The following is a 25,796-nucleotide window of genomic DNA, read 5'->3' as shown; positions in this document are numbered from 1 at the left end:
GCGATACACCACAGGGCAGCGCTGTGGTTTGTTTATATCTGCCACAAGCTGACGATTTCGGAAATTTTTCTTAATTTTATGATAACAGACATACAGTAATTCGGTTTATAAATACTGTATTATTAAATTAATGTGATAATATGGCTTGTTTTTCAACAGCAGCAGCATGTGTGGGCTTTAAATGCTTTTAAATAAGCATGGGAAGAACGCCACCAACAACGCCAACTAGCGGCAGCCGCCCGAAACTCTTTTTTCTACAAACATCATATGATTCATCGGGTCGGATTCCGGTTTGTTGTTTGAGCTCCAACGCAAAATTTACTCAACATTTCGTGTTGAAATCCGATTATTTCGAGTTCTAGTATAGTCGAGGACCGGGGTTCTACTGTATATATATATATATATATATATATATATATATATATATATATATATATATATATATATATATATATATATATATATATATATATATATATATATATATATATATATATATATATATATAATATATATATGCCAACACTGTTATTATTTCCATTTAATATTATGCCAAGCCATAATCTTAGGGGGGGATGTGGATGGTTGAATGTAGTGTCATGTTTGTTGCCAAGAGGGCAGCATGACTGGCACCAATGTTGCCCACATCTGCAGTTCACTTACAGTCACGCATCTGTACTGAGAAGGCGTGTAATAAAACACTGGAGTGCTTCACGGGTTTCCTTGCCCGTCCAACAGTTTTGGATGTCTAACAGTCACTTTAGTAGCAAATCAACAGGCCTACTTTGAGAGAGATCCTACAATTAGGCTATGCAAGACTGCAGTTAGGCTATAGGCTAGGGTAATACAAATGAGGTAAATACGGATAAACTCTAAAATCATGACACTTCTACAAGTTCTGGAGACCCTGATTATAAATAAAGCCCCAACTCCCCCTTGCTAAGTAAAGATGCAGTGCCCTCAGTTAGGTTAAGCAGGTCATCCAGGAGGTGATGAAACCCTGGCCAAGTAAAGACACAGGATCCTAGGTCATATTAGGGGCAGTTAGGTTAGGGCCCAACCCAATTTCTCAATTTGAAGTTAGGTTGGGTGGGGGATTCTGGGAAGGTAAAGCCCTTCCCAAAAGTTATGAACCTGGCACCCTAGGTAAGGTTAGGGTAAACACACAGGCCTACATCTATTTCCACTCGTTTTGTTTTCCCCCCACTTAAAACCGAGTTTGGGTCGTTTCGGCCGTAAGTCATTTCGGCCGTAAGAACGTTTACATGCAAAATGGGCGCCGTGTTTAGTACCAGCCCCTTGGGGATGTACGTAAAACATGAATTAATAATGGTAAATACCATAAACATAACGTCTTACGTTGTTTTGGATGTTACGGCCTAAGTGACTTACAGCCGAAAAGACCAGGACCGCTTAAAACCTGTCTCCCATTACGGTCCCCATAATTGAAAATTGTAGGATATAAAGGGATCCAGAGTCTCAGTAGAATTATAGCATAACTCCACATGGCTTATTACCTTGGAAGTTTAGTTTTTCTATAGTATTTTGGTTCCTTATCAAGAATTTACCATTATTTTTTGGTGGTCAACTATAATTAATCTCAGAACTGATGCTGTTGGGAGCGCCTGCAGTTTACGTTGACGCGGGGTGTCGTCTGCCAGTTTTCTAGTCACGGAGGAATACCAACATACAAAATTGGTACTAAAATGACGAAACCATAACTAACCAACCTAACCTAACCTAGTGTGGCATGCCCTTACCTGGGTGGGGCTTTACCTGAAAGATAGAGAACATGGCATTTCGTGTGGAACTCCTTACCTTGGCAGACGGACAAACGGCGTTACGTGGCATCAACGTAAACTGCAAACTACCCTGCTGTTGTATGCTGGGCATCCTGGAATGCTACTGCACATGCGCAATGTTATAGGGGAACTTTTGGAGGACACAGCCTCCCGACTAAGTAACGTGGCCTACTAGGTTAGGTTAGGTTAGTCTAGTTCCTTTATAATGGGTTTCCTTAACCAATCCGTTCTTGAACATATGGCTCCCTAATGACTTGCATTTGCACAGAACCATTTCCGGGTGGCCATAACAATAACACATCCATTCTCCCTGCCAGGTTTTTCCCCACCCAAAACTGCACCCCTCCCCCCATTCCCAAACGGTCCCTGATGAAAATGTGGTTAATAATTGACTGCCAATAAACATCACCACCTCCTTTGTCAACACTTCAAGTTGGAAAACTCAGTTTCCAAGGTAATAAGCCTTGCAGAGTTGTTCTTTAAATTCAGTCCCTTAGAGATGAATGTCTGAAATGTTCACATCACAAGGGTTAGGCCTAATGTACAGTCTCTTAGGCCTCATGTACAGTCTTAATGTACAGTCTTGACTGTACAGTCTCTTAGGCCTCATGTAAGGATGAAGTCTCTTAGGCCTCTGAAATGGGTTCAGTCTCAGGGCACAATGTACAGGTTAGGCCTACTGTACAGTCTCTTAGGCCTCATGTACAGTCTCTTAGGCCTAATGTACAGTCTCTTAGGCCTAATGTACAGTCTCGTTGCTGGCTGTGCAAAGATAGGCTAGGCTATAGGCTAGTTTATTATAGTTATCTTTTGACTGAAGAACAGCCATAATGGTGAGATAATCTGAGATACTTACAGTCCTTCGTTTGTTTCTACTCCTGTTCCTGAGGAACTGGTACTGAACACAGCGTCCCTGGACTTTCGCCATGTTTAGTACCAGCCCCTAGGGGATTGAACGTCATTCCCGGGGTGTCATATTAAAAAAAAACACACAACGATGACAAGGAAGCACCTAAAAAGCAATAATTTACTAATGACAAAAAACAACAATGGATTACTTACCAGGGATACCAAAATGGCAGGAGAGTCTACTATCCCTCAGCAAAGCTACCTAAGCTAGGCCTATGTTATGAGGGTGCAAGACGTTTAAACCTTGCCATTAACTCCCTGGTTCTCATATGATGCAGCACAGGAAAGCTTTTACATTTTAACACATTATTTAAATCACTTTGGCAGTCAAAAACTTTTAAAACGTCACAAAATCACACATTTATAGCACACAACGTAAGACCTTCCACAAGGAGCTTCAGCGGGTCAAGTACTTAAGCTGGAAGTAAGTTAGGAACAAGCGCAAGACGTCCTGTTACCGTACATCAGTATGCATTGTAATTCATTTGAGCTGTTTTTTGTTCATTTTTCCTTCCAGTTTTATGAATTATTATTATATATAAATATTATTTATGCGTAAATTATTGTTCAACGTGGACATATCGACGATGTGACCCGTAAGCAACAGCCAGGAACGCATTCATAAATCTCTTGATTTGTTTATTCAGTTATTTATTTTATATGATTATTTATATTTGAAGAGGCATTTCAATTTTAGAAATTTATTATTATTATTATTATTATTATTATTATTATTATTATTATTATTATTATTATTATTATTATTATAGTGTTTGAAGAAAATCTGTATAATAGTACCTCTGATTGTGCTCTGAATTGTTAGTCTCATCAAAGGTAGTCCAAATAAGGATATAATCTTAATACAGCTTATATTGTGTCAAAATAACTATGTTATGATAAATAGCATTTGCCAAACTAACTTGTGCAGAAAGTTCTGAACCAGTGCTTAAACTCTTGAGCCACTGAGGATGAACTAGGCTCAGTGTCTAGCCTTTCTGGTTTCAACAGTCTTCCCATCTTGTTATATATTTGTGTTCAATAAATTGTTATAAAACTAGGCTTTGTCTTTTGGCTTTATTGAACACAAAAACTTCAAACAATACATCTGTAACAAAATAAAGTCTCATAAGAACTAAAGAAGCACAGGATATTCTCATCTACAGACATATATACAATAAAAGAACGCAAATATCACACACATCATTTCACCTTTATTATTACGTAAATGTTGGTGCTTGTCCCAGTGAACTAGTGCATCTAGTAAACAGTGTTTACTAGACAGACATCTTTTCATCTACTGGCAATGTTTCCATATTCTCAGAACGCGACCACAATACAATGTTGCCAACCTACAAAATAACAATTCAATCACAACAAGGAGGTAAAGGGAAATACTTAAAAGAAGATATCCCACTTATTAAAGAAGAAAAAATATATCAATAAATTAATAAATAGATAAAAAATCTATTAAACTGCAAGGAGAATAGTATCAGGGTAGTAAAGCATTGGATCTTCTCTTGAACTTCTAAAGTTTCAATTGCACGGCATCCTCTGGGAGGCTGTTCGAGATTCCAACAGTGTGAGGAATAAAGGTCCTCTGGCACTGAGAAGTTCAACAGCGAGGAAAATTTACTGCATATTGGTGCTGCTATTTAGTGAATCTGGTTTCTCTTGGTAGGTAAAGGCGATCAGAGATTAACTGTGAATGTGGAAGGTCTCTGATGAAATACAACTTATGAAAAAGTGACAAACAAGAGACAATCCGTCGATGGTCTAAGTCATGACTTCTACTATTAGGAAACAGAAACCTACCACTATGAACCACTCTATCTAAAATAGATAAATCTCTGTCAGAAGCAGATATTCATACTGGAGAACAGTATTCTAGTAAAGGTAGCACAAACGACTCAAAACAGGTTGCATTGATTTTATCAGTTATAAATATATGAGACCTTATGAACAATACCTAACTTCCGTGCTGCATTTGCTAAAACTTTCACTAGATGTTTCTCAAACGTTAGATGGGAGTCAAAAGTTACACCTAGAATAGTTAAAGCTTCAGACTCAATCAGCAAAGTCCCATCCACCTGAAGGGGACGATGGGGTGGGAAATCTGTACGAGATCTGGTAATCAATAGTGTTTTCGTATTACTGGAGTTCAGCCTCATACCCCACCGACTACACCATTCACTTATCCAGTCCATGTCCTGATTGAGGCTGTGGGCAGCTTCATTTCTCATAAGTGGAGACTTTACTACACCCACAAGTGTTGCATCATCAGCATACCGAACAAACTTGTTTTCCAGGCCAGTAACCATATCACTTGTATACACTAAAAATAACAATGGACCAAGAATGCTACCCTGTGGAACTCCATACAAAATAGGTCTTGGTTCAATAAAGATCCCATCCACAGCAACTCGCTCCTGCCTACCTGTAAGGAAATCCTGAAGTAATTCTAAAACATATCCACCTACTCCAAGATTCTGAAGTTTATAAATAAGTGCCTTGTGATTTACTAAATCGAAGGTAACATTAAATGGCAAGTCAAGTCTAAAGGAGCACCGCAGGTACCTAACTGCTTCCTATATGCATATTAACTATTAGCTAACAGTCCTTTAGATTTTACATACTTATATAGTGGCTTAAAAACAAGTTTTTCAGCAACTTTGGAGAGAACCGGGAGAATAGAGATCGGCCAGTAGTTACTGCAGTCTACAGATATGCCACTTTCTGGAACAGGCACTGTATTACTAAGCTTGCGCTCATCAAAAAAGATATTACGTTGACAGAAAAATCTATAAAATCTACTTATCTTGGGAGACAACACACTAGAAACTTTTCTAGAAAACAAAGGGAAGAAACCATTAGGATCTTCTCCACCCAAACCATTAGGATTATCTGTAATTTCTTCAACATCCCTGGAGCGAAATGCAAATTTTGTAAGAATAGGTTCAGGATGACAATTATCAGGGAGAGGGACATCCTCGGCTGATTGCTTAGCTTCAAAAACTCGATGAAGCAGTTCAGCCTTTTCTCTAGGGCCAGTAACCAATCTACCATCATCTGTTAGTAGCGGTAGAATGGAAGACAAGCCTGACCCAAAGATAGATGATGCCAATTTGGTCCACCACAGATGAGGCTGAGTAATCCCTTTAAGTTTCCTTTTCAAGAAATTATTGAAATTTCCTTCAGCTGCATGGTAAGTTCTATTCGCAGCACGGCGTGACAAAAAAAAAAAAAACAATTTTGTCTCCCTGCATTGAATTTGGCCTGTTTGTCATGGTAGGCTCGTATACATGCATCATCAAACCATGGCTGGTGTTTTGTCCTGAATTTGATGATCTTTCTAGGGACATATCTTATTAAAATAGCCATCAGCATTTCATTTAAGGGCCGCGCCGATCGCCGGATTTCGAGGAATTGTCGATTTTTAGTTTTTTACAGTTTTGGGCTAGTATATGTCTAAATAACCATGTCCTGAAATATTATTGCTAAAAAAATTTTTTTAAGTGGGTTTTTTTTTGCATTTTTGTTCACCGGATTTACTGGCATTTGAGCGGCATTGAGCGAAAATTTTTCCCAAACATTCTGTTTGACTTTTTAGGAGGAAGTGAGAAATGTACTTTGCTTTCCTACTAAAATACACATTATCTACGTTAAAAACTGGCTCTCTCTCTCTCTCTCTCTCTCTCAAAAAATATAATATCTGAGTAAATATGTATCTATGTATCTCAATATCGCCCTGTGAGCGACATTGTGCCACAAATTGTCGCACAATGTCTGTATGACTTGCCAATTCCGGGTAGTAGAAAGCGAGAAATTTACTTTCAGTATCTTACTAAAACTACCCATTTTCTACGATAAGAGCTTGTTCGTTCTCTAAAAAAATATCAAACATAATATAAAAAAGTAAATATATATCCATGTATCTCGATATTTTGAACTCGTTATTACAGGTGTACTATACCAACTAGTTTACATATAATATTTTATGCTTCTTGACATATTTTTACTGCGTATTTTCGGAAATATGAAATTATATAAGTAGGTAACAGTTCCAAACAATAAACCAAGTTGATTTGTGTCGATAGTGTGTAGTAAATGTTTCTGGTTCAAGCTATATCCCGGTGCTCTGTGACGCATTTCCTTTTCGTATTCTCTTACTGTGTTGTGCATTCACGCAATTCCATTGCCATAAGCAAGAAAAGTACCACTCTTATGAGGGAGAAATTTGAACGATTGCGTCTCGTAAGTTTGTTACAAGAGAAGCGAACGGGAATTGTCTGGCCTGCTGAGATAGGAACAACACCAGAACACCCATATCCAAGTAAGGGATTTGTTTTCCCGTATTAGTGATATTCTAATTAGTGATCACTATTTTTCGTAATATTAATAATTATATGAGAAAACAAAGCTTGATTTTACTGCAGTGAGATGTCGTCTGACTCGTGACTTCTGTAGGCTTGGTTATCCTCTCAGTAGTTTGTTTAGTTGCCTTTCTAATATCTGACCGGAAAACAAGTGGTAGTGTGTAAGGTTATTTAGAAAATTTATATTGATAACATATACTTTTATAGGTTATGAAAATTTATATTGATAGCATATACTTTTATAGGTTATGAAGAAAACTTTAGGGTGAGTGTAAAACGATGGCAACAAACCTTTCCTAGAATACAATGTCCTAGCCTAACCTCATTAGGGCATTTATTTTTATAATTACGAAAAAAAATTTCGCACTGATAACATATAGCCTACTATTTTTTTTAGCTTATACTATTTTTTATAGATTATGGAGAAAACATTATATGGATAGCATATATTAGTGGATTTTTGTTATGAAAAAACTTTGCATTGATATATATATATATATATATATATATATATATATATATATATATATATATATATATATATATTATATATTTATATATATATATATATATATATATACAACAGTATAATATGAAGATAAAAAGGCCCATAAAACACTATTTGAACGTTGCAACCATATATAACAAGCACTTCCTTCTGTCCCCCTGTTCACTGGTAAAATATGGGGAGATGATGCATTACAAGTGTATATATACTGCCACGCCTACATATGCTTCGTATATATACTCTTGTAACACATCATGTGTCCATATTTTACCAGTGAACATGGGCACAGAAAGAAGTGCCTCAAAATATATGGTTGCAGCATTCAAACAGTGTTTTATGGGCCTTTTGTATATATATATTTATATGTAATATTTATATATATATATATATATATATATATATATATATATATATATATATATATATATATATATATTTACAGATTGGATCCATTGAAGGGATGAAAGGTGGTCTTTACTTAGTCACTGCCTTAATGGACTAACAGAGAAGAGCAACCTGTAACAAAATGAAGGGGAAAAATGGGTAACTTACCTTGATCTTACCATTAGTTAATCAGGGATTGGAAGGTTGCCGTGTGAAATAAGTATCTGGTTACATTAAACTGAATTTATTTACAGAGAAAAACAGCTAAGGAGGTTATCTGAAAGGCTGATGATACAGAAAGTAAACTCGTATAATCAAAAAATTCAAATTGGCAGTGCGTAATAAATCTCTGCATATGACAAGATAAATTCGTCTTGAATGGTCAGGCTCTCTTGTGTGCAACGAAGAGGGGGAACAGGTTATTGCTCCCCTGACTGCATATCAGGGAAGTCTTGCGTTTATTGAAGTGGCAGGTGAGCTGCATATCAGGGAAGTCTTGCGTTTATTGAAGTGGCAGGGGAGCTGCATATCAGGGAAGTCTTGCTTTTATTGAAGTGGCAGTACTTTTAACATGATTTGAGTTCACAAGGCTGGGTCCACTGAGCAAAAGTTAAGTAAATCTTAGTTTTACCAGACCACTGAGCTGATTAACAGCTCTCCTAGGGCTGGCCCGAAGGATTAGACTTATTTTACGTGGCTAAGAACCGATTGGTTACTTAGCAACGGGACCTACAGCTTGTTGTGGAATCCGAACCACATTATAGCGAGAAATGAATTTCTATCACCAGAAATAAATTCCTCTAACTCTTCATCAACCGGCTGGGGAATTGAACTCCGGCCCATCGAGTGACAGTCCGCAGCTCTACCGACTCACCCAACGAAGAGCTAATGGAAATGGACAATTCTCTAGATAATTCAGATAATCAAAATCAGGCAGTGTTAAAACTTTCCCTCTTTGGGAGTGGAAGCTGGTAAAGGTTTCTAACCTTGGAAGCTGACCAAAATGTTTCAGCTTTAAAATTAGAAAATTATTTATTGAATAGACACCCAAGGACAGAACTGTCGTTCAGACAAGAAAGGAGAAGACTTGGCCACAACAAAAGTCAGTCCGAAGACAATTTGTCTTTGAAAAATATAGACAATATTAATGTAAACGTGAAAAAACACGATACTGTGAACAGCATTCAGGGTACCATTTACTTCCTGAAAATAACAGCTAACTAATCGATAAGAAAATGCTATTAGACTTTCTCAAAAAAAAAAAAAGATACCTCAAGGTCCAGGATTGTGAGGTATATATGTTGTATCAAGTAAGAAAAGCAATAAACAAATATTAAAAATATGAAAAATAAAATTTAAGGGTGAAGATCTACCTCAAAAATAATTTAGGCCAAAATAGAGAGTAAAGACCCTTATGTCCCAAAGCCACTGCAGTGTCAAAATTACAGCATGTATGGGCACACAAAGAAAAATTGTCGTAATGAACCGGTATGCGCTTATTGTGGATCTACTGAACATACCACACAGTGGAAGTGCATTGAACATAAGTGTGTAAACTGTGGGCAAAATCATCATGCAGGATCCAGAGAATGCTTGTATTACATATACTGTACAGTACGGAACTGAAAATGTTACAAGGAAGAAGCTAAATTAGAATTGAAAGTAAGAGGAACTCAAGATCCTGCTAAGAAACTTACATATTCTTCAATAATAAGAACCCATAATGAAACAAAAACAAATACAGATAGAAATAACAAAACGCAGCAAAATAAATCTCAAGAAGATATTGATAATATACAGAAAAAACTAAAATAGTAAAGAATCAAGAAACAGGATGCAAATGATAAGATAATATTCTGTCAAATTCATTTCAAGTATTAATGGAACTAGCAGCTCAAGAAGATACCACCACAAAGGTAGAAGAGGAAAGTTGTGATGAACTGGAAATCGAAGATAAAAAGAGACCTTTGGAAAGAACCCCACCCAAAACGAAAAAACCAACTATTATTAGAGAAACTGCGATTAAACCAAAGACAAATGATATGAAGACAGAACACAAAGAAAAACAAGCTAAGAATATACCTTTAACTCCTAAAATAGTAGTAAAACCTATGGATGCAGATATCCGGACCACTGAAGTGAAAGAGAACCGTACCATAGATACCAATGATTATGTCAAGGGAGAAGAGATTACTCCATCACCAAGGAGAACAAATAAAACAAGAAATGTGCATGAAAACACGTGGACATAATGATTGTTTCAAAAGCATATTTTAATTATAATAATGAAGAGGTGCACACACGTAATTTTTACATGTGGAATTATACTTAAAACATTTAAGCAAAACAAGGAAGCAGGATAATTATTAATAAGTACACCAACAATTATTTCAACACAAGGAAAAATTGACTAAAGTTAAAGTATACAAACAAGAAGGTAAAAATAAATCAAAATATGTTCTTGATGTAGAATATACTTTTAAGTTTGATAAACAATGGTATCCTCAATTCTTGACGATAGAGTTTTCATTAACGTTGTATTTCCCAAAACAATGTAAAAATGATAGCTGAATGAAGAGGTCTTACCAGCTGCTACCCAGTTCTGGAGACACGACAGCTCACTGTCCACCCTCTTGCAAAGAGAGATTCTTTGTGACTAATCCTACGCTTTCCAGATTGCATTTTGAAAAAAAAAAAAATTAATAAAAGGCTCCCGATAAAGTGAAACTGGTCATTATCTTTAATTTTGAAAAGTTATCTAACTCTGCGGTTAGTGAAAATAGCTAGTCTTATATTAGAGACAAATTCTTCTAAAGGAAACTATTTTTATTTCATCACTAAAAGTTCATTTTTAAGTTCTCGACTCCGTTTACTACGTTACTTTTTTGTTAATAAACTATTTTTGGTTCGTATATCCTTAATCACCAAAGCGTATTATTTTCTTTCATCTTGTTGCTACCTATCAGGTTGCCATCTCAGATTTTCATATTGATCAATACTGATGAGGTTTAGCAACGTATTACGTGTGAAACAACTACAGTGACAGACCGACGTTGTTTTCTGTTATGTTGTACCAACAGAAAACGGTAGAAAGTGGTAAACTCTTGTATTTGAATCATGGTCGTGAGGTACAGTACATCGGGGGAAAAAATGTTAAGTATATCTTAGTTTAACCAGACCACTGAGCTGATTAACAGCTCTCCTAGGGCTGGCCCGAAGGATTAGATTTATTTTTACGTGGCTAAGAACCAATTGGTTACCTAGCAACGGGACCTACAGCTTAGAGGAAACTCATTAGTATAACTGCCCCCATACTGTGTTGACAAATGTGATAATCCTTTTTCCCACAGATCTCTACTGCTTTCCTTAAAATTTAAACTTTTTTTTTTAAATCATGTTTATATATGCCATGACTGATATTTATATGGCCATAACTTTTCTTTTATAAAACTAGATTCAGTGATATTCCTTTCCATCGCATTATTACAAAACTATCATTTTTGCCTCATCCCAGTTGATAACATAATTGTTCTCACTAACATGTACACAAATACAATTGTTCATCTGTGCATATCTCACACATTTTTTATGCTGTTTTATTCTCTTTTCCAGTGCTTTACCCGTTTGACCAATATAAAATTTGTCACAAGACTTACATGGAATTTTATATACACATCTTTTAGTATTGTCGGGAGAGTTATTTATAATTACACGTTTCATTGATTTACTGTTCTTAAATGAGACATTAACACCAAAATCCTTAAGAAGATGGAGGATATCGTCCATATCATTATCATATGGTGGCACAAGCAAATTTTTTTTGTGTTGTAAGGTTCTTTTTAGTTTTGATACAGATGTTTTTCCGCATCTGATGCATTTTCTAATACACTGTTGGAAGTTTCAATTTCTTGTCTTTATTCCTACTCTTATCAATTTTATCATCAATATATTCAGGCTACATATACGTAACGCTCTTAAGAACATGGGTGGGAACGCTGATTCTAAACCTTGCTGCTTTGACAAGAATAAAAATGCACATAGAAAGAAATATTAGCAGGTTTTCTGTAAGGCCTGTTACGGTGACGCGGGTACGTTTCCGGCGACCGGTATCACTGTCTCTTCAATTTCTTGCGTTTGGATCTTACGGCTTTGTAGTTACAAGCATATCCAAAAAAGCGCGAAGAATTCGAGAAGTTAAGACGGCATTGTGGCTATTAGAATTACATATGTGTCTGGTAAAAGTGACCAGTAGATGCTACATATATATATGTATATATATAATTTCAAATATTAAGCCACAATTAACACAAATCGTAGCCTACACTACTTTGGTAATAACTTGAACCTAAAAGGAATTTTATGGTTAGTGCATCTACCCTAACAAGGATTCGAACCAATGATTTTTTGGGTTTATAAATAGATGAAAGTGGCTTTTCTTATACATTGCAAGCGACAAAGAATCCGTGCCATTCCTTTTATTAGGAATAACCTTATTCGAAAGGTATATCGTGGATTACGAAACACATTAATAAATTCAATATTTGGTCAGTCACCATAAAACATCATACAATTTTGTTTTACCGAGTGATAACTATGAATGCACAACTTTATGCTTAAAAAGTATTTTTTCAGGGATCTTCATCGCTAAAATGTAATGGGTATACTTTATATATTCCTTGTCTTGACGTGAACAATTTCAGTGCTTGACTATCTCCTGTGTGAATGAATAGATTTCATAGTGATAATAATGTCGTGAGAGACTTTTAATTCAAAGAAAATGCAGAGATTTCTTAACTTCACTCTTCGCTTGATTTTGGAATAAATGAAACCAACCAGTTTATGTGCTTTTATTCCAGAACACCACTTCAAATGATTTTAACTGAGTGGAGGAAAGAATGAACACTGTGAACACTTATGTCCTATCCACCTGAAGAGAGAACTAGAACTTATTGGTGAATGGAGTTGTTCTTTACTTCATGCAAATCGGGTGATGGATTAGGTTGCAGTCAAGGTCATTGAAGTAATACTTCCGAGCAGAGTCCAGTCCCAGGCAGTTCTCCCCTGAGCCTCCCGTCGGTTCGTGAGTCCAGCCTTTGAGAGAGAGAGAGAGAGAGATCGAAGCAAGAGACACTTAGATTTTAATATGTCATGCCACGTTTTTTGATGCTCGAGATGTCATTTATGCAGTAACTGAAAACAAACTAGTCGAATGTTTATTGTGCTTATTTCGTGCTTTTAAAATAGTTTTATGAAAGTCAAGGTGCTGACAAACAACACTATAGGGAAAACGAGGGTACAGAAAGTTTATTGGGAAGACGATACTATGATTTGTTCTTGCATTTATTAGAATAATGCATTTTGTGTTGTCAAAACTATGTGTCTTGTTTTGCATTTATATTAGAATAATGCATTTTGTGTTGTCAAAACTATGTATCTTGTTTTTTCGCAGTTATGAATTTTGTTGTTCCTTGCGAGAGAAGAAAAGATAAGGAAATCATTATTAGTCCTGTAGCACCAGTAAATCAACTTTATGCAGCAGATCAAGTCAGAGTATCGTCTTCCCAATAAACTTTCTGTACCCTCGTTTTCCCTATCGTGTTGTTTGTCAGTATCTTGGCTTTCAAAATAAAGTAATATATATATATATATATATATATATATATATATATATTTATTTATTTACATACATATGTATGTATATGTACACACAGACAATATATACCTAAAATTGATGAATGTAAGGCCCAGAATGGTGTGCCACGAGGGATCCTGGAATCATCTCTCTCCCATTTCCAGTCTCCCTCATATGACAAGTCACTTCCGCCTAGCCAGTAAGTTCCAGACAGACCTGTTAAATAGAATAAAAAAAAAGGTAAGGGCAAGGAAGGGTTCATTAATAAGGTGGCTGTTGATTGTGAAATTTACAAATGTCTGTTCTTTTGTAAGGGGCTATACAAGACAGTCACAGATACTCAGTTTGAAATCAACATCTGACATATTTTAGTTCAGTTCGGGACCCGTCTGAGACAAGACTAACCGTAAGTGAGGATGTACTCGTAGAAGCTACGATGGGCGTCTGAATCTACGACGATGGCCAGGTGCGCGCCCACGTCTTGACAGAATATGACGGCATCTCGCCAGGGCATGGCCACATCCTGGTGAAACCGGAAGCAGCTGCCCTGAATCTCTACCCAGCCATCCTCACACTGAACACAGCCTGTGGGCCGAGAAGTCAAGTTTTCTGATAACGTGAATGACATCCAAGAATTTCCTAAAAGTATCTAGGATTTGACTACTCGAGATCCTGATGAGGGCATGTTGTTGCTGTCAAAAGATCATTCACAATTTGAATGAAGCGGCTTCCAGTATCACTTGGTGTAGGCCTACCTGTCGTTAACCACCATTCCGTACACAGGACAGTAATAGCGAAGCTAAAAATAAAGTCTGTAGTCAACCGCATCAGTTCCCATTTCACTCCAGTAAGAATAGATTACCTGCTCACGTAACGTCAACTGAGCCTTTTGAGAGGACGTAGGGTGCCGGGAGAGATAAAAGCTGGCCGCACCTGCCATTTCCCGTAGAAATGTTCACCCACATGTTAAAAATCCCGATCTTGGACTGTTGCCTAACGCTTATAGTGATGTAATGAAATCGGTCGATTAACGTCTGCACATATTCCCATATGTATAGTAAAGATATACATTTTTCTGTTATTCAGCTCATTATCAGTAACGATATCAACTTCCCCGTTTTTATGGTGGTTGCGTAAAAACTCTAGTTAATTACAATTTCGTTTTTCGTCACGTTTTTGTGGTTTCTGAATTTGCTCATGCTACTTTTTTTTATGTTTAAATCTTGTCCAGCTTTCTGAGCTGAAAGCAGACTTACATATTTATTTCTGTATCTGGCAATTTAGTGTTGTATGTATGTCTGTATGTATGTATGTATGTATGTATGTCTGTCTGTCTTCTACAAGGCAGGATATTGTTGACACTTTTCCAGCCTCGACACATCTGGTCATTAGGGGAATCTGGTGTTATGATCTTGATATTCAGGAAGAACGTTGGCCAGCGTCAGGCAAACAACCTTCTTACAGAAATCGAGAATATGGTTATACTCTTTCCCCCGGTGAATTCATTCTTAAGCTCTCTCATCAGACCAGTTTATTCCCGCTTCAGCTGACGGTACCACCTCAGGACTGTTCATCATTTCTAATGATGTCTCTAAGATCTTTACCCTTTTCCCGACCTTCTACCCTTCCCCCACCTGGTTTTTAACAATAACGTTCTTGTACCCCTTACCCTACCCATCCAAATGCAGATGGTGCTGCCGTTCACAAGTCATCTACTTGCCATTCTAAACCTTCATAAGACGCTCAATGACAATCTCTCCAATCTCTCACAAGTTTGTGGGTTGTCATTCGTAAAAATATGGATAGTAGGTCTATCTCTGAATGAATAAATCACAAATTCGTATTTCATTATTTTCAGGGCCAATTTACGTCGTGCCTCTTTGTCTCATACACGTTTTTTCATCAAAACGATGCATCTTAACCTAGAAATATAACCTCACTGCTGAAATGATAATTATGTAGCATGCGTCAAGAAAATTTAAGAGTTAATGTTCTCAGTTGGAATTAAGTCTAAGCTCCTCAAGGTAACTCTTGACAATTATTGAATAGCTGCTTCGTCATATTGCTAGTTTCGGCAGTATGGTTGTTTGTTTACACTAATTTGCAAAAATAACGATGGAATGTTGATAAATGTATTAACTGATTTTCAGTTTAGGTAATAACTGATTTATGATTTCGATCATACAAGAGGTTGTTTGACTGATTCTTTGTGAATCATCTTACACAAATGAGACGGTATTTTACATAATTTCTGAGTAGTTCATTTCCTGAGCATTTTCGGGTAATGCTTTGACGTTCATTTGCTTGCATGCGATGGCAAATCAACTTTGTTGAGTCGCTAGAATTTCCATGTTAGTGGTCAAATTTCGTGGATTTTTTTTTTTAGATTTGTGAAGTTATTCGAGTCATCTTCCTCGATATGAGTTCGCATGTGAGAAGCTCAGAAGTTTTTAGAGTAATATTTCTCCCCGTATTTTACATGCATCGTAGTTATTTGTATAAATTCCCTTAGAATGAATGTTACAGAATGATATTTTTAGTATGATATTTACGCGAATATGAGTGCTGATATGAGACGAAGTCCTACAAAATTAAAGAAAAGTTGCTGAGACGAGTGAAAGAGGATAAGATAATTGGACAGAAATAGTGAAGAATCTGGAACTAAGACAGAACATTCTAACGTTGAAAATAAATCATGAATTTTTGAAATATAAAGTTAAAGTATGCAAGATTATAAGAATAAAGTTATTAGAATGATTTGGTAAATTTTTTTGTCTTTGACTAGAGGCGGAAAACGAAAATTTTAGATTACTTGGAATTTTACATCAAACATTTAATAAATAATTTATCAGATAACTTACGTCGCAACTGTGTGGTTCCGAAATACTGAAATGATGTTGAAATTAGAATTCTTGTTTGTCCACAATGTCGCCACACTTATTACGGAGTCATTTCCATTTTGTATTTAGTCTATGTTTTTCGCAGTTACAACTGATGTAATACTGACTGATTCAATTAGAATGATATGAATTAGTTAATTATTTCTCTTTTAAAGCATATTTCTCTACCCACCAAGCAGCAACACGGGATCGATTGGAGTGCAGCCTCCCACCTGGTCGGGAAGTGTGGCAATTACGAAAATGTATAAGGCCTTATGGCAGTGCATAAGACTGAGCCAGAAAAATCTCCGCTCGTGATTATGACGACACGTGTCTATAAACGAAGTTACAGTTACCGAGATAATATATTGACAAAAAGCCATACAGCAGGAAATTTAATTATTTTTAGATGAATGCTCATAGAAATAGTCCGAATTTACTTTTACCGTTTCTGGTTAAAACTAAATTAATCCATAATATTTGATTATAATAATTAACGGTATAGCCCTGAAAGTCCTGAATCCAAGATTTATAGGTAAGTTCAGGAATCCTTTCCCTTCACTGCCCTTGGCGCTTTCGGTGCTGAAAGATAGGATCCAAGTTTCTGCGGCGCAACCGAGTTTTCTGTACAGTGTACAATGCTGTATGAAATTCTCAGCCATGCCTCATGAAAATCTCAGCCGCAGCCCGTGAAACTCTCAGCTACTGCCCGGTGGTGTCTGCTGTAGGTGCCAGTCGCACGATCATAACTAAATTTAACCTTGAATGAAATAAAAACTACTGAGGCTAGATGGCTGCAATTTGGTGTGTTTGATGATTGGAGGGTGGGTGATCAACATACCAATTTGCAGCCCTCTAGCCTCAGTAGTTTGTAAGATCTGAGGGTGGACAGAAAAAGTGCGGACGGACAAACAAATAGCCATCTCAGTAGTTTACAGAAAACTAAAATGAAAAAATTGCATCTTGCGTCCTTTGTACAAAATTCACTTTGAATTATTATCGTTCGATCTGTCATTTATTCGTTCTATATTAACAGCGGTTTTTCCAAAAAGTATTGCTTTCGAAAGATTACTGCTAAATATGTATTTATATAGGTATATAATTTTCAACGTTTGTATGTATGTATGTATGTATGTATATATATATATATATATATATATATATATATATATATATATATATATATATATATATATATATATATATATATATATATATATATATATATATATATATATATTATTGGAAAATTCTAACAAATTTGCAATGGTTTCGGAGTTTTCTTATATGAAATACATTACGTGCATTACTTTTTTTTTTATTAGTTCAGAGCTTATGTATGTAAATAAGTGTAGCTAAAACTTAAGTAAGCGTATTAAAATTCATTACTCCTTCAATGAATGAAACTAATATTGAATACATACTTACAGTGGATAAATACAATACAAAATTACGGAAATATTTTCTGCTGAACGATGGGCATCAAAAAATGGCAATAAAGTACGTATCGATGAAGAAGGAAAAGATCGAAGTATTACGTGGCGCAAAAATTGTATATCGCTATTACTTTATTTTTGTTGTTAATTTTTTTACTATTAAGTATAGAAGCTTGTATTTTCGATAACTTTAGTTAACTATTGTACTTTGTATTTTATTTTTGGTCCATTTTATCTTATTTTATTTTTTGCTCTTGAAAATACAATGCGATCAATTAAAACGATCCAGATTGTAAATAACACGCAAATGAGTATCCTAGCATAAAGCTAATTTTCCACATACTAGTCAAAGAGCTTTATTGATGAGCACGGATTCTATAAAGAATCACACGCTTTTAATATTTATCCATCCGTTTGAATGCACAATACCCGCCGTAATTAGCACAAAACCATGTAATGATTTTGGTAAGATAATCTGCAATAGATATGCATAGGTAGATAAAAAAAAACGTATCTAAAATATAATACTTCAATTTTAGCCGATATTATGGAAGGTTATAGATTTTTTAATGATTTTTACTTTTCTGTTTTGCTCTTTTGAACATGCTGCGATAAATTTCAACTATCCAGTTCCAAAATGGAACCGAAAGTGGCATTCGACCATGAAATCTAACTTTACACAGGCCGTTCAAAGAGAAATATTGCTAAACAAATGCAGTCAGTGAGAGATGGTTGCACTTCAGGCGTGGTTATCGCTCCAGAAAAAATATATATACAGTATGAACGGACACTCGTTTTATTTTATATAAGGGCATGTGAACACACACATAGTCACACATATCAGTAGATCTTAGTTTAACCAGACCACTGAGCTGATTAACAGCTCTGCAATATATACACACAAGTATACGATATATATATATGTGTGTGTGTATAAAATGGAACCTCAAGGTCTAGAAGTCATGATTCTAGCCTTTCTAGTGATTCCAGCAACAGGAGTGAGACATTCCACTGAATCTCATCGAAGACCGTTGAGAAGGGCATCAAGAACGTTTCTGCGAGAAGAATAATTCAGTGCAGAATACTGCACAGTAAACGAATCCAACCGAACCCCAGAACTTGTAAATGGATGTAACGACACCGAATCAAGTTTACAGTTTATTCCTTTCAATAACTCTCGCATTTCTCCTCGGCGGTGTCCATGTTATTGAGGCAAGGTGAGTCTAGTGCACAAGGAATGCTCTTTTCTTTCTCTGCGATTTCTGTAAAATCGTTTCCATTGTTTGAGTCTAATACGAAAACGGCTTTCCGTCTGATGGCTTTTTGAACAGATTTTTAAATCTTTACTGATGATTCCTTAGCAGATTCAGTTGATTGTTTAGTAATCGTTTGGCTAATGATCATATTTTCCACAACTTATGACAAAAAGAAATATAGAGTGAAAGATGAATACTAAAAATTTCAAGTAATGTTCTCACCCTTGACTATTTTCTAAAAGTTGAAACACAGGAGAGATTAAAGAGAATCATAGCACAATTATGCAATCATTCAATGTAAAATTTCTTTGCACATGTTTACATTATACATGAACTCTTAACAACTACTAAGTGAAACTTGTTTTTCATTTTCTCTAGATGTTAATTTTAAACTTCGACTAATTCGAAGACATTCCAAATTTGTAACTCCAAAGCACCGCGTAGGCTACAGAAGTAACCACCACGACAAGAGAAAAGAAGTTTGCTTCTTCGTTCACCATAAACCACCGACTGAATGGCCTCGTGTGGTGCACTGTAGGCATTGCTTGAGGTTCTTTGCAGCGTGCCTTCGGCACCTTGCTGCAACCCCTTTCGTTCCTTTTACTGTATCTACTTTCATATTCTCTTTCTTCCCTCTTACTTTCCATCCTCTCCTGACAATTGATTCATAGTGCAACTGCTTTGAGGTTTTCCTCCTGTGACACCTTTCAAACCTTTTACTGTCAATTTTCGTTTCAGCGCTGAATGATCTCATAGGTCCCAGTGCTTGGCCTTTGGCCTAAATTCTCTATTCAATTCAATTCAACCGACTGAATGGATTGTATCCAGTTTTTCCTTCTTTCTGTTTCAGTATAATTCAAGTTAAATTGAAGTGGACCTGGGTGGAGACACTTTAAATTATTATTATTCTTGACCTTCGAACCCACCTACATTAACCTGTTCATCTCTGTCTTTCAGTACTATCGTGTTCCTATTCCGATAGTCTAACTAATATGAATATTTGAGGATGGTAAAAATGGCAAGTCTGAATAAAACTGACGAAGTTTGGATCGGATTTTTTCACGAAGACTTAGTAACCGTTAAAAAAAAAAAGAAGTGTTGATTGACCAAAACTGTTTTAGTAATATTACAGTGTTCTCTAGCTCTCAAGGTGGGACTAGCTTGTGTTACTGTTTTGATCTAAGCAACGTGATTTTCAAACAAATGGTGGTAGAGCTATCCCCTTGGCCCGGTGCATCCTATGTTCCTCACAGAGAGAGAGAGAGAGAGAGAGAGAGAGAGAGAGAGAGAGAGAGAGCTCTGCCTGTTACTCTCCATGTCTTGCTTGCAACTAGACCCAGCTTAACCCCATGGAATGAACGTAGTACTAGTAGGTTCGTGTATTCACATGGAAGACACTGATCTGATTTGCCCCCTTCCCCGACGGGATGCAGATATCTAAAGAAAAAAAAATTTAGGCAAGAAGAAACAAGCGAATGAGCTTCCGTGTGTTGCACTAATCACGCTGCACCACTAATGATGGCTGTGCATGGAACGTGAGGTGATTTCTTTTTTTTTGGTATCTGAAATATTCCCCAGTGTGTACCGACAACTCACTTACATACTACCTACTCTTTTATTAATCTCTATATATTGCTTATCAAATCTGGCTGTTAGCTTCCATTTCATATTTACAGAATGAGGTCAAAATTTAATACTGTCATGTACTTATACCGTCTTTATTTAGTGGATGTAGAAAAAAGGCTAAAATCATTCCTAAATTTAAAATTGATCAAGTTTCTTTTAACGTTTTCGTTGACATAAATTTTACATGAAATTGTAAGACAGGTACTTACTTGCCCCAGATATAAGGAAGGCGCCAAAAATCAACGCTAAAGCCTTCATCATCTCTGTGTTGTGTGGCCCACGACTGGTCACAGCTTGTAAAAGGTTTCATATATAAGCCTCAGGATGGTTAACCTTATCACTGTCTTCGTGCCTTGATATCTGTGGTAACGAACAAGTGTGTCCCATCTGACTGATTACTCTTAATGGGGGTTGGGATATTGCCATTGAAATCAAGTCCATTATTACATTTTACGTGGCACCTCCGCCATTTGTAATGGGTTGCTCGTTTATAAAAATATCCTCGCTCGTCCCATTATTCTTTTAACTCAAAACTGGTTATAATAATCTGTAAAACTCACTACACCGTTTCCAGTGTTAAGTAGTTTTAGTGACAGATTTTGTATGTTATTTAAACTATTATTTACTCTCTGGGAATATTTCATGATTTTATCATTTTTCTCACAAGAAATGTTTTGTTTGAAGCGTCTGCGATGCATATTCAGTGGTTCTTCTTCCTACGAAATAACATAAGAAAATGTTCTTGACAACATCTCTCTCTCTCTCTCTCTCTCTCTCTCTCTCTCTCTCTCTCTCTCTCTCTCTCTCTCTCTCCAATTCAGCACATCCGATGGATATTATAAGTAACTTGCTTAAAAGGTGGTTACTTTATGCTGCTAGCGAGCTTGTTTTTATAGCAGTGGAAAGTGGCCTGATGACCACGTGTGGCAGCCAGCTGCAGCCTAAAGTGAAGAATTAGACACAACTGCCTAAACCAAAGCAACAAGTTTCATTTTTTCCCGCTGTTTTGAAAAAGCATTTAGTTTAGAAAAAAATTTGATGTCTTAATTTTGGAGTTACAAGAAGCTTTCAGTTTACCACACATTTTCTCATTAAGAATTTTTCATTTATCTTGGAGATATTTGGCTAGTTCTTTTAATTCACCAGCGAATATTTGTGTACTACTGCCATGAGTATCTATTTAATATGTAGCCTGATCTTTGGAAAGAATATTTCATCGGAAGCCAAAAGGCCTTGGACTAATCAAATTACTCTTAATGGTTTGTGGAAGAATACTGACGGTATGGCAAAAATTTTTATGCGTAGATTTTTGTTAAATTTACTAGGAATACTGGCCAGAAACTAAAGTGGGATTCATTCGATTTTGGGGAATCGGAACCAAGGTAAGGTAACTTTAGAGTAAGAAAAGTTAGTCGGCTTTTTCTCAAAACCTAGATACAAATTGAGTCTAAGGTAATTAAATGGCTTTAAGGTACCGGGAAGCAGTTCTTATTTTGCAGACGTTGATTAATTGCCTTTTAATCAAAAGGGTCATCCTCAACGCTGGATGATCTCATAGGTCCCAGTGCTTGGCCTTTGGCCTAAATTCTATATTGAGTTCAGTTCATAGTTGGTTAGCGGTTTCATAATCAGAACGCCTTTATACGAAAATTTATTTATACTCCTCCCTCCTGAATTATAGTTTAAGACATCTAACTTTGCTTTTGATTAATTTTTTCTCATAGTTATATAGTTGTCTTTGACGACCTTAAAGGGAGGGAGCGTCTTAGGAGTTAATAAAGCAAGTTACATAGTTCCTTTAACTCGAGGCTAGAATTAGTCGGGACTATCAGGTGCCAGAAATATGCCTGACTATAAGGTGATACCCAAATGTCAATCACAGGGATACTCCTGCAAACGGATTATATCAAAATGGCTTTGATCGTTGAACTAAAATTTTAGCCTTATAGTGAGCTACAGCTCGGGCTAAACAAGCCCAAAAATACTTGAGGACTTTTTATTCCATTGCTGTCTCGTTTAATTGATGGTAATCATAAAAAATACTTGAAAATTGTCTGACTCTTTTTCTTTAAATATTTCTTTAAAGATACTTCGGGACATAATTAATAACCGAACCAAGAACTTTTGAGAAGCTGATCGGATCATTGCTTGTCAGGGGTAAAAGAGCCGGGGGCCACCTTTGCGCATCCCAAAAAGCGCGTGATGGGATGAAATAACAATTTGCCTAAGAATGTTTGTCTAAAGTGAAATGAATTTACGTTCCTACATCTCTACACAAAGAATCATCAAATTTCATGTAAAATTCTGAGCAATATATTTCAATTTTTCAACCAGCAAACCCAAACACAATAACTTTGTTGTTTCTTCTTTGTTCAACAATTACATTAAAATTGTTACATTAAATCATATCAGTTACACAATATTGTGAGGAACGTGCGTGTGTGACTCAAAATTTGTAGAGAGCAAGTCAGAGTAGTTGAAATTGAAATTGGCATAGAATGGAGGATAGGGAAAATTAGAAAATAAATGTTGGAGATTTGTGAACTATAATTATGGTAATGATGACCATTATCCATTCATATGTAAAAATCAATTTGATTGGTGTGTTTAAACGTAAGGATTTTGACTAGATAAGGCCGGATGGGGAAGGAGGTAGCATTAAAAGGACGAGAAGGAAGCTTCAGTGACAGGATACAGATGAACTCCTGCCTCATTATTTTGCAGTCATTTTGGAGGGGCAGGGAAGGTCTAGCTCTAGAGCCTCAGCGGTTCCAGGTGTTCCCTCAGACGTGAATGCTGTGGCATGAACTTAGATGTCAACTCGACCTTAAATTTAAATTCTCTGCATACCTAAATATTACATAATTTCAAAAATCATCAAATTCTCGCAGTACTTTTTGCGTCTTATACATCTAATATTACTGCATTAACGATAATGACAAACTACAAATCTCACTAGGAATGGTAAATTCTATAGCTATCCGTGAATGCGTGCTGGCCCTACCTAACGACTGAGACGAGACGTAACGCTCGGGCCATAACGCTAAGTGCTTAAATGTTTTGGAAGAAGAAGACGCTAGTTGTATTGGGGATTTATCGAAATTCCCAGCCTTGAACCAGATGGTCATTCAAGTGTTGTGAGTAAACAACGCTGGGAGAGCATTCAAGTGCCCTGAATAAGCAGCTTTGTGACAGTTGTTGGATAAGGTTAAACCTGCTCATTAAAGGTTGAATTTTCTGTCTGCACCCAAGGACATTTACCTAAAAGAGTTCAGTGGGCCCTTATTGCTTCACTTTTTTCACTGTCAACCCTAATTACATTACAGATTGAAAGAATGTTCATCCCATCTAAAATATAATATGATCAACATCATGTGACTGCATCCCATACTCGTCTCCTTCCTCACTCTAGTAAGACTCCCTTTCGGCAATGGTGATCGATCCTCAGCACAGGGGATTCGTAGATTTATTGTTACTGTAAGTCTCCTTCATTTACAAAGCCGATATAGTTTAATATCCTGAATTGGCGGCCACAGTGAACGGTACATACCAGTCTGAATCACCTAAAACAGAGCTGTTTGTAAATCATTTTAATTTCAGTCGATAATTCATGCTGTCAGTGATGGTACGTTTACAAATTTCGTAAAGTATTTTTCCCTTTTGCGTGTAAGAGGTAAAATGTCTTCAGACCAGCTATTTCCAGTTTTCTTTAATTCTCTCTCTCTCTCTCTCTCTCTCTCTCTCTCTCTCTCTCTCTCTCTCTCTCTCTCTCTCTCTCTCTCTCTCTCTCCTTAGGGTAAATAATCTAATGGGAATTGCCAAAATGACAACACGAAAAGGTAACAGTATCTTATAATTTAGAAATAAACTGGGGTAATTGCAATATGGTCCTCTATGGTGTAACTGTGCTTAGAATGTTTCATCAACGGTTTCTTTCAGATGCTACCACTTACCCAGATAACATGCTATCTCCCTGGCTTTATCACCAAATTCAAGGACAAAAATGGGAAAAGGATGCTCCTTAACCTCATAGTTTGTATATCACACACTGGATTATTATCATCCAAATAGTTTAACAGGCCACTGAACTGACTATCAGCTCTTATCGGGCTGGCCCGAAGGATTAGAAATGGGTCATTCGGCGAGGCGATGAGTGAATGCAAATGAAATTTAAATACTTCACAAAGACATGGTTTTACACTGGAATACACGCATATATTAAATACATTACTCATATTTCCACACACACAAAAGCGGTGTTAGAATTCAGAATAAGTTCAGCAACATTTTTATATTTCTTTTTTTAAAATTCATTAAACGCTCTAAGGGTTATTGTATTTTCATTATTTGCTTATTTATTTTTATATTGTATCATTTAAATTACAGTTTTTCATGAATATTAAAATTGGAAAGATTGAAAATGTAGAAGATTCCCTCATCGATTTACTTCTGGGTGGCCAAGTGACCATTACCCACTATAGAAATAATTACCTATTCACACGGGTTTTCTCGCTTGTATACAAAATGGCAAGCCGCAGGACAAATGCAGTCTTGCAGCCACGGGGACAATTCCATATCCTGCTGGCCACTATCGAATTTGTCGACGCCTAAACCGTGAAAGCATATCCATTCACCGCCTACCTGGTGGATGGGCGTAGCCTCATGACGTCATACGTTTACGTCACGAATTGTTTTAGGATCCTTGTCTGTGATTTTCTCGGTTACGGCATCGGTGACTTCATTTTACTCTATAAATATCAAAGCTATCGACCTTAGGTACTAAATGATACTTGCAAAAATTAGGTAGGGTTGTAAAATATACACCTGCCAACTTTCAGCTTTATCCGATGCTTTGATAAAAAGTTGTTGCCGAAAAACCATGTTTCATCGGCTCTGAATCCCTTAGTAGGTACTTGGTAAGAATGTGAATAAAAGGTTAGTGGTCCATTAGGATGGTAAAACGTGTGCTATCGGGTAGGTGCCTGAAGTGT

The 25,796-nt window shown here is 36.4% G+C and overlaps 1 protein-coding gene and 1 long non-coding RNA gene across 2 annotated transcripts in view; both read right to left on the bottom strand.

Moving 5' to 3' along the window:
• The window catches only part of LOC136848995 (uncharacterized), a 360,950-nt gene extending 357,806 nt beyond the window's left edge, over window positions 1-3,144 (bottom strand). Inside the window, exon 1 of the long non-coding RNA XR_010856191.1 lies at window positions 2,865-3,144. This is a non-coding gene — a long non-coding RNA (uncharacterized lncRNA). The remainder of the gene's footprint in view (window positions 1-2,864) is intronic.
• A 9,667-nt stretch (window positions 3,145-12,811) lies between these two features.
• On the bottom strand, window positions 12,812-21,170 carry LOC136848911 (perlucin-like protein). Its single transcript, XM_067121735.1, has 4 exons — window positions 21,015-21,170; window positions 14,014-14,193; window positions 13,699-13,824; window positions 12,812-13,067 (listed from the first exon to the last, which is right to left on the bottom strand). Exons 1-4 carry the CDS (start codon window positions 21,064-21,066, stop codon window positions 12,946-12,948), a joined length of 480 nt encoding a protein of 159 aa, XP_066977836.1. The 5' UTR covers window positions 21,067-21,170; the 3' UTR covers window positions 12,812-12,945.
• Window positions 21,171-25,796: the final 4,626 nt, after the last annotated feature.

This window comes from Macrobrachium rosenbergii, chromosome 20 (genome assembly GCF_040412425.1).
Source record: "Macrobrachium rosenbergii isolate ZJJX-2024 chromosome 20, ASM4041242v1, whole genome shotgun sequence".
Lineage (NCBI taxonomy): Eukaryota > Metazoa > Arthropoda > Malacostraca > Decapoda > Palaemonidae > Macrobrachium > Macrobrachium rosenbergii.
The sequence above is the reverse complement of the archived record's forward strand: the minus strand, read 5'-3'. Positions and strand labels throughout refer to the sequence as shown.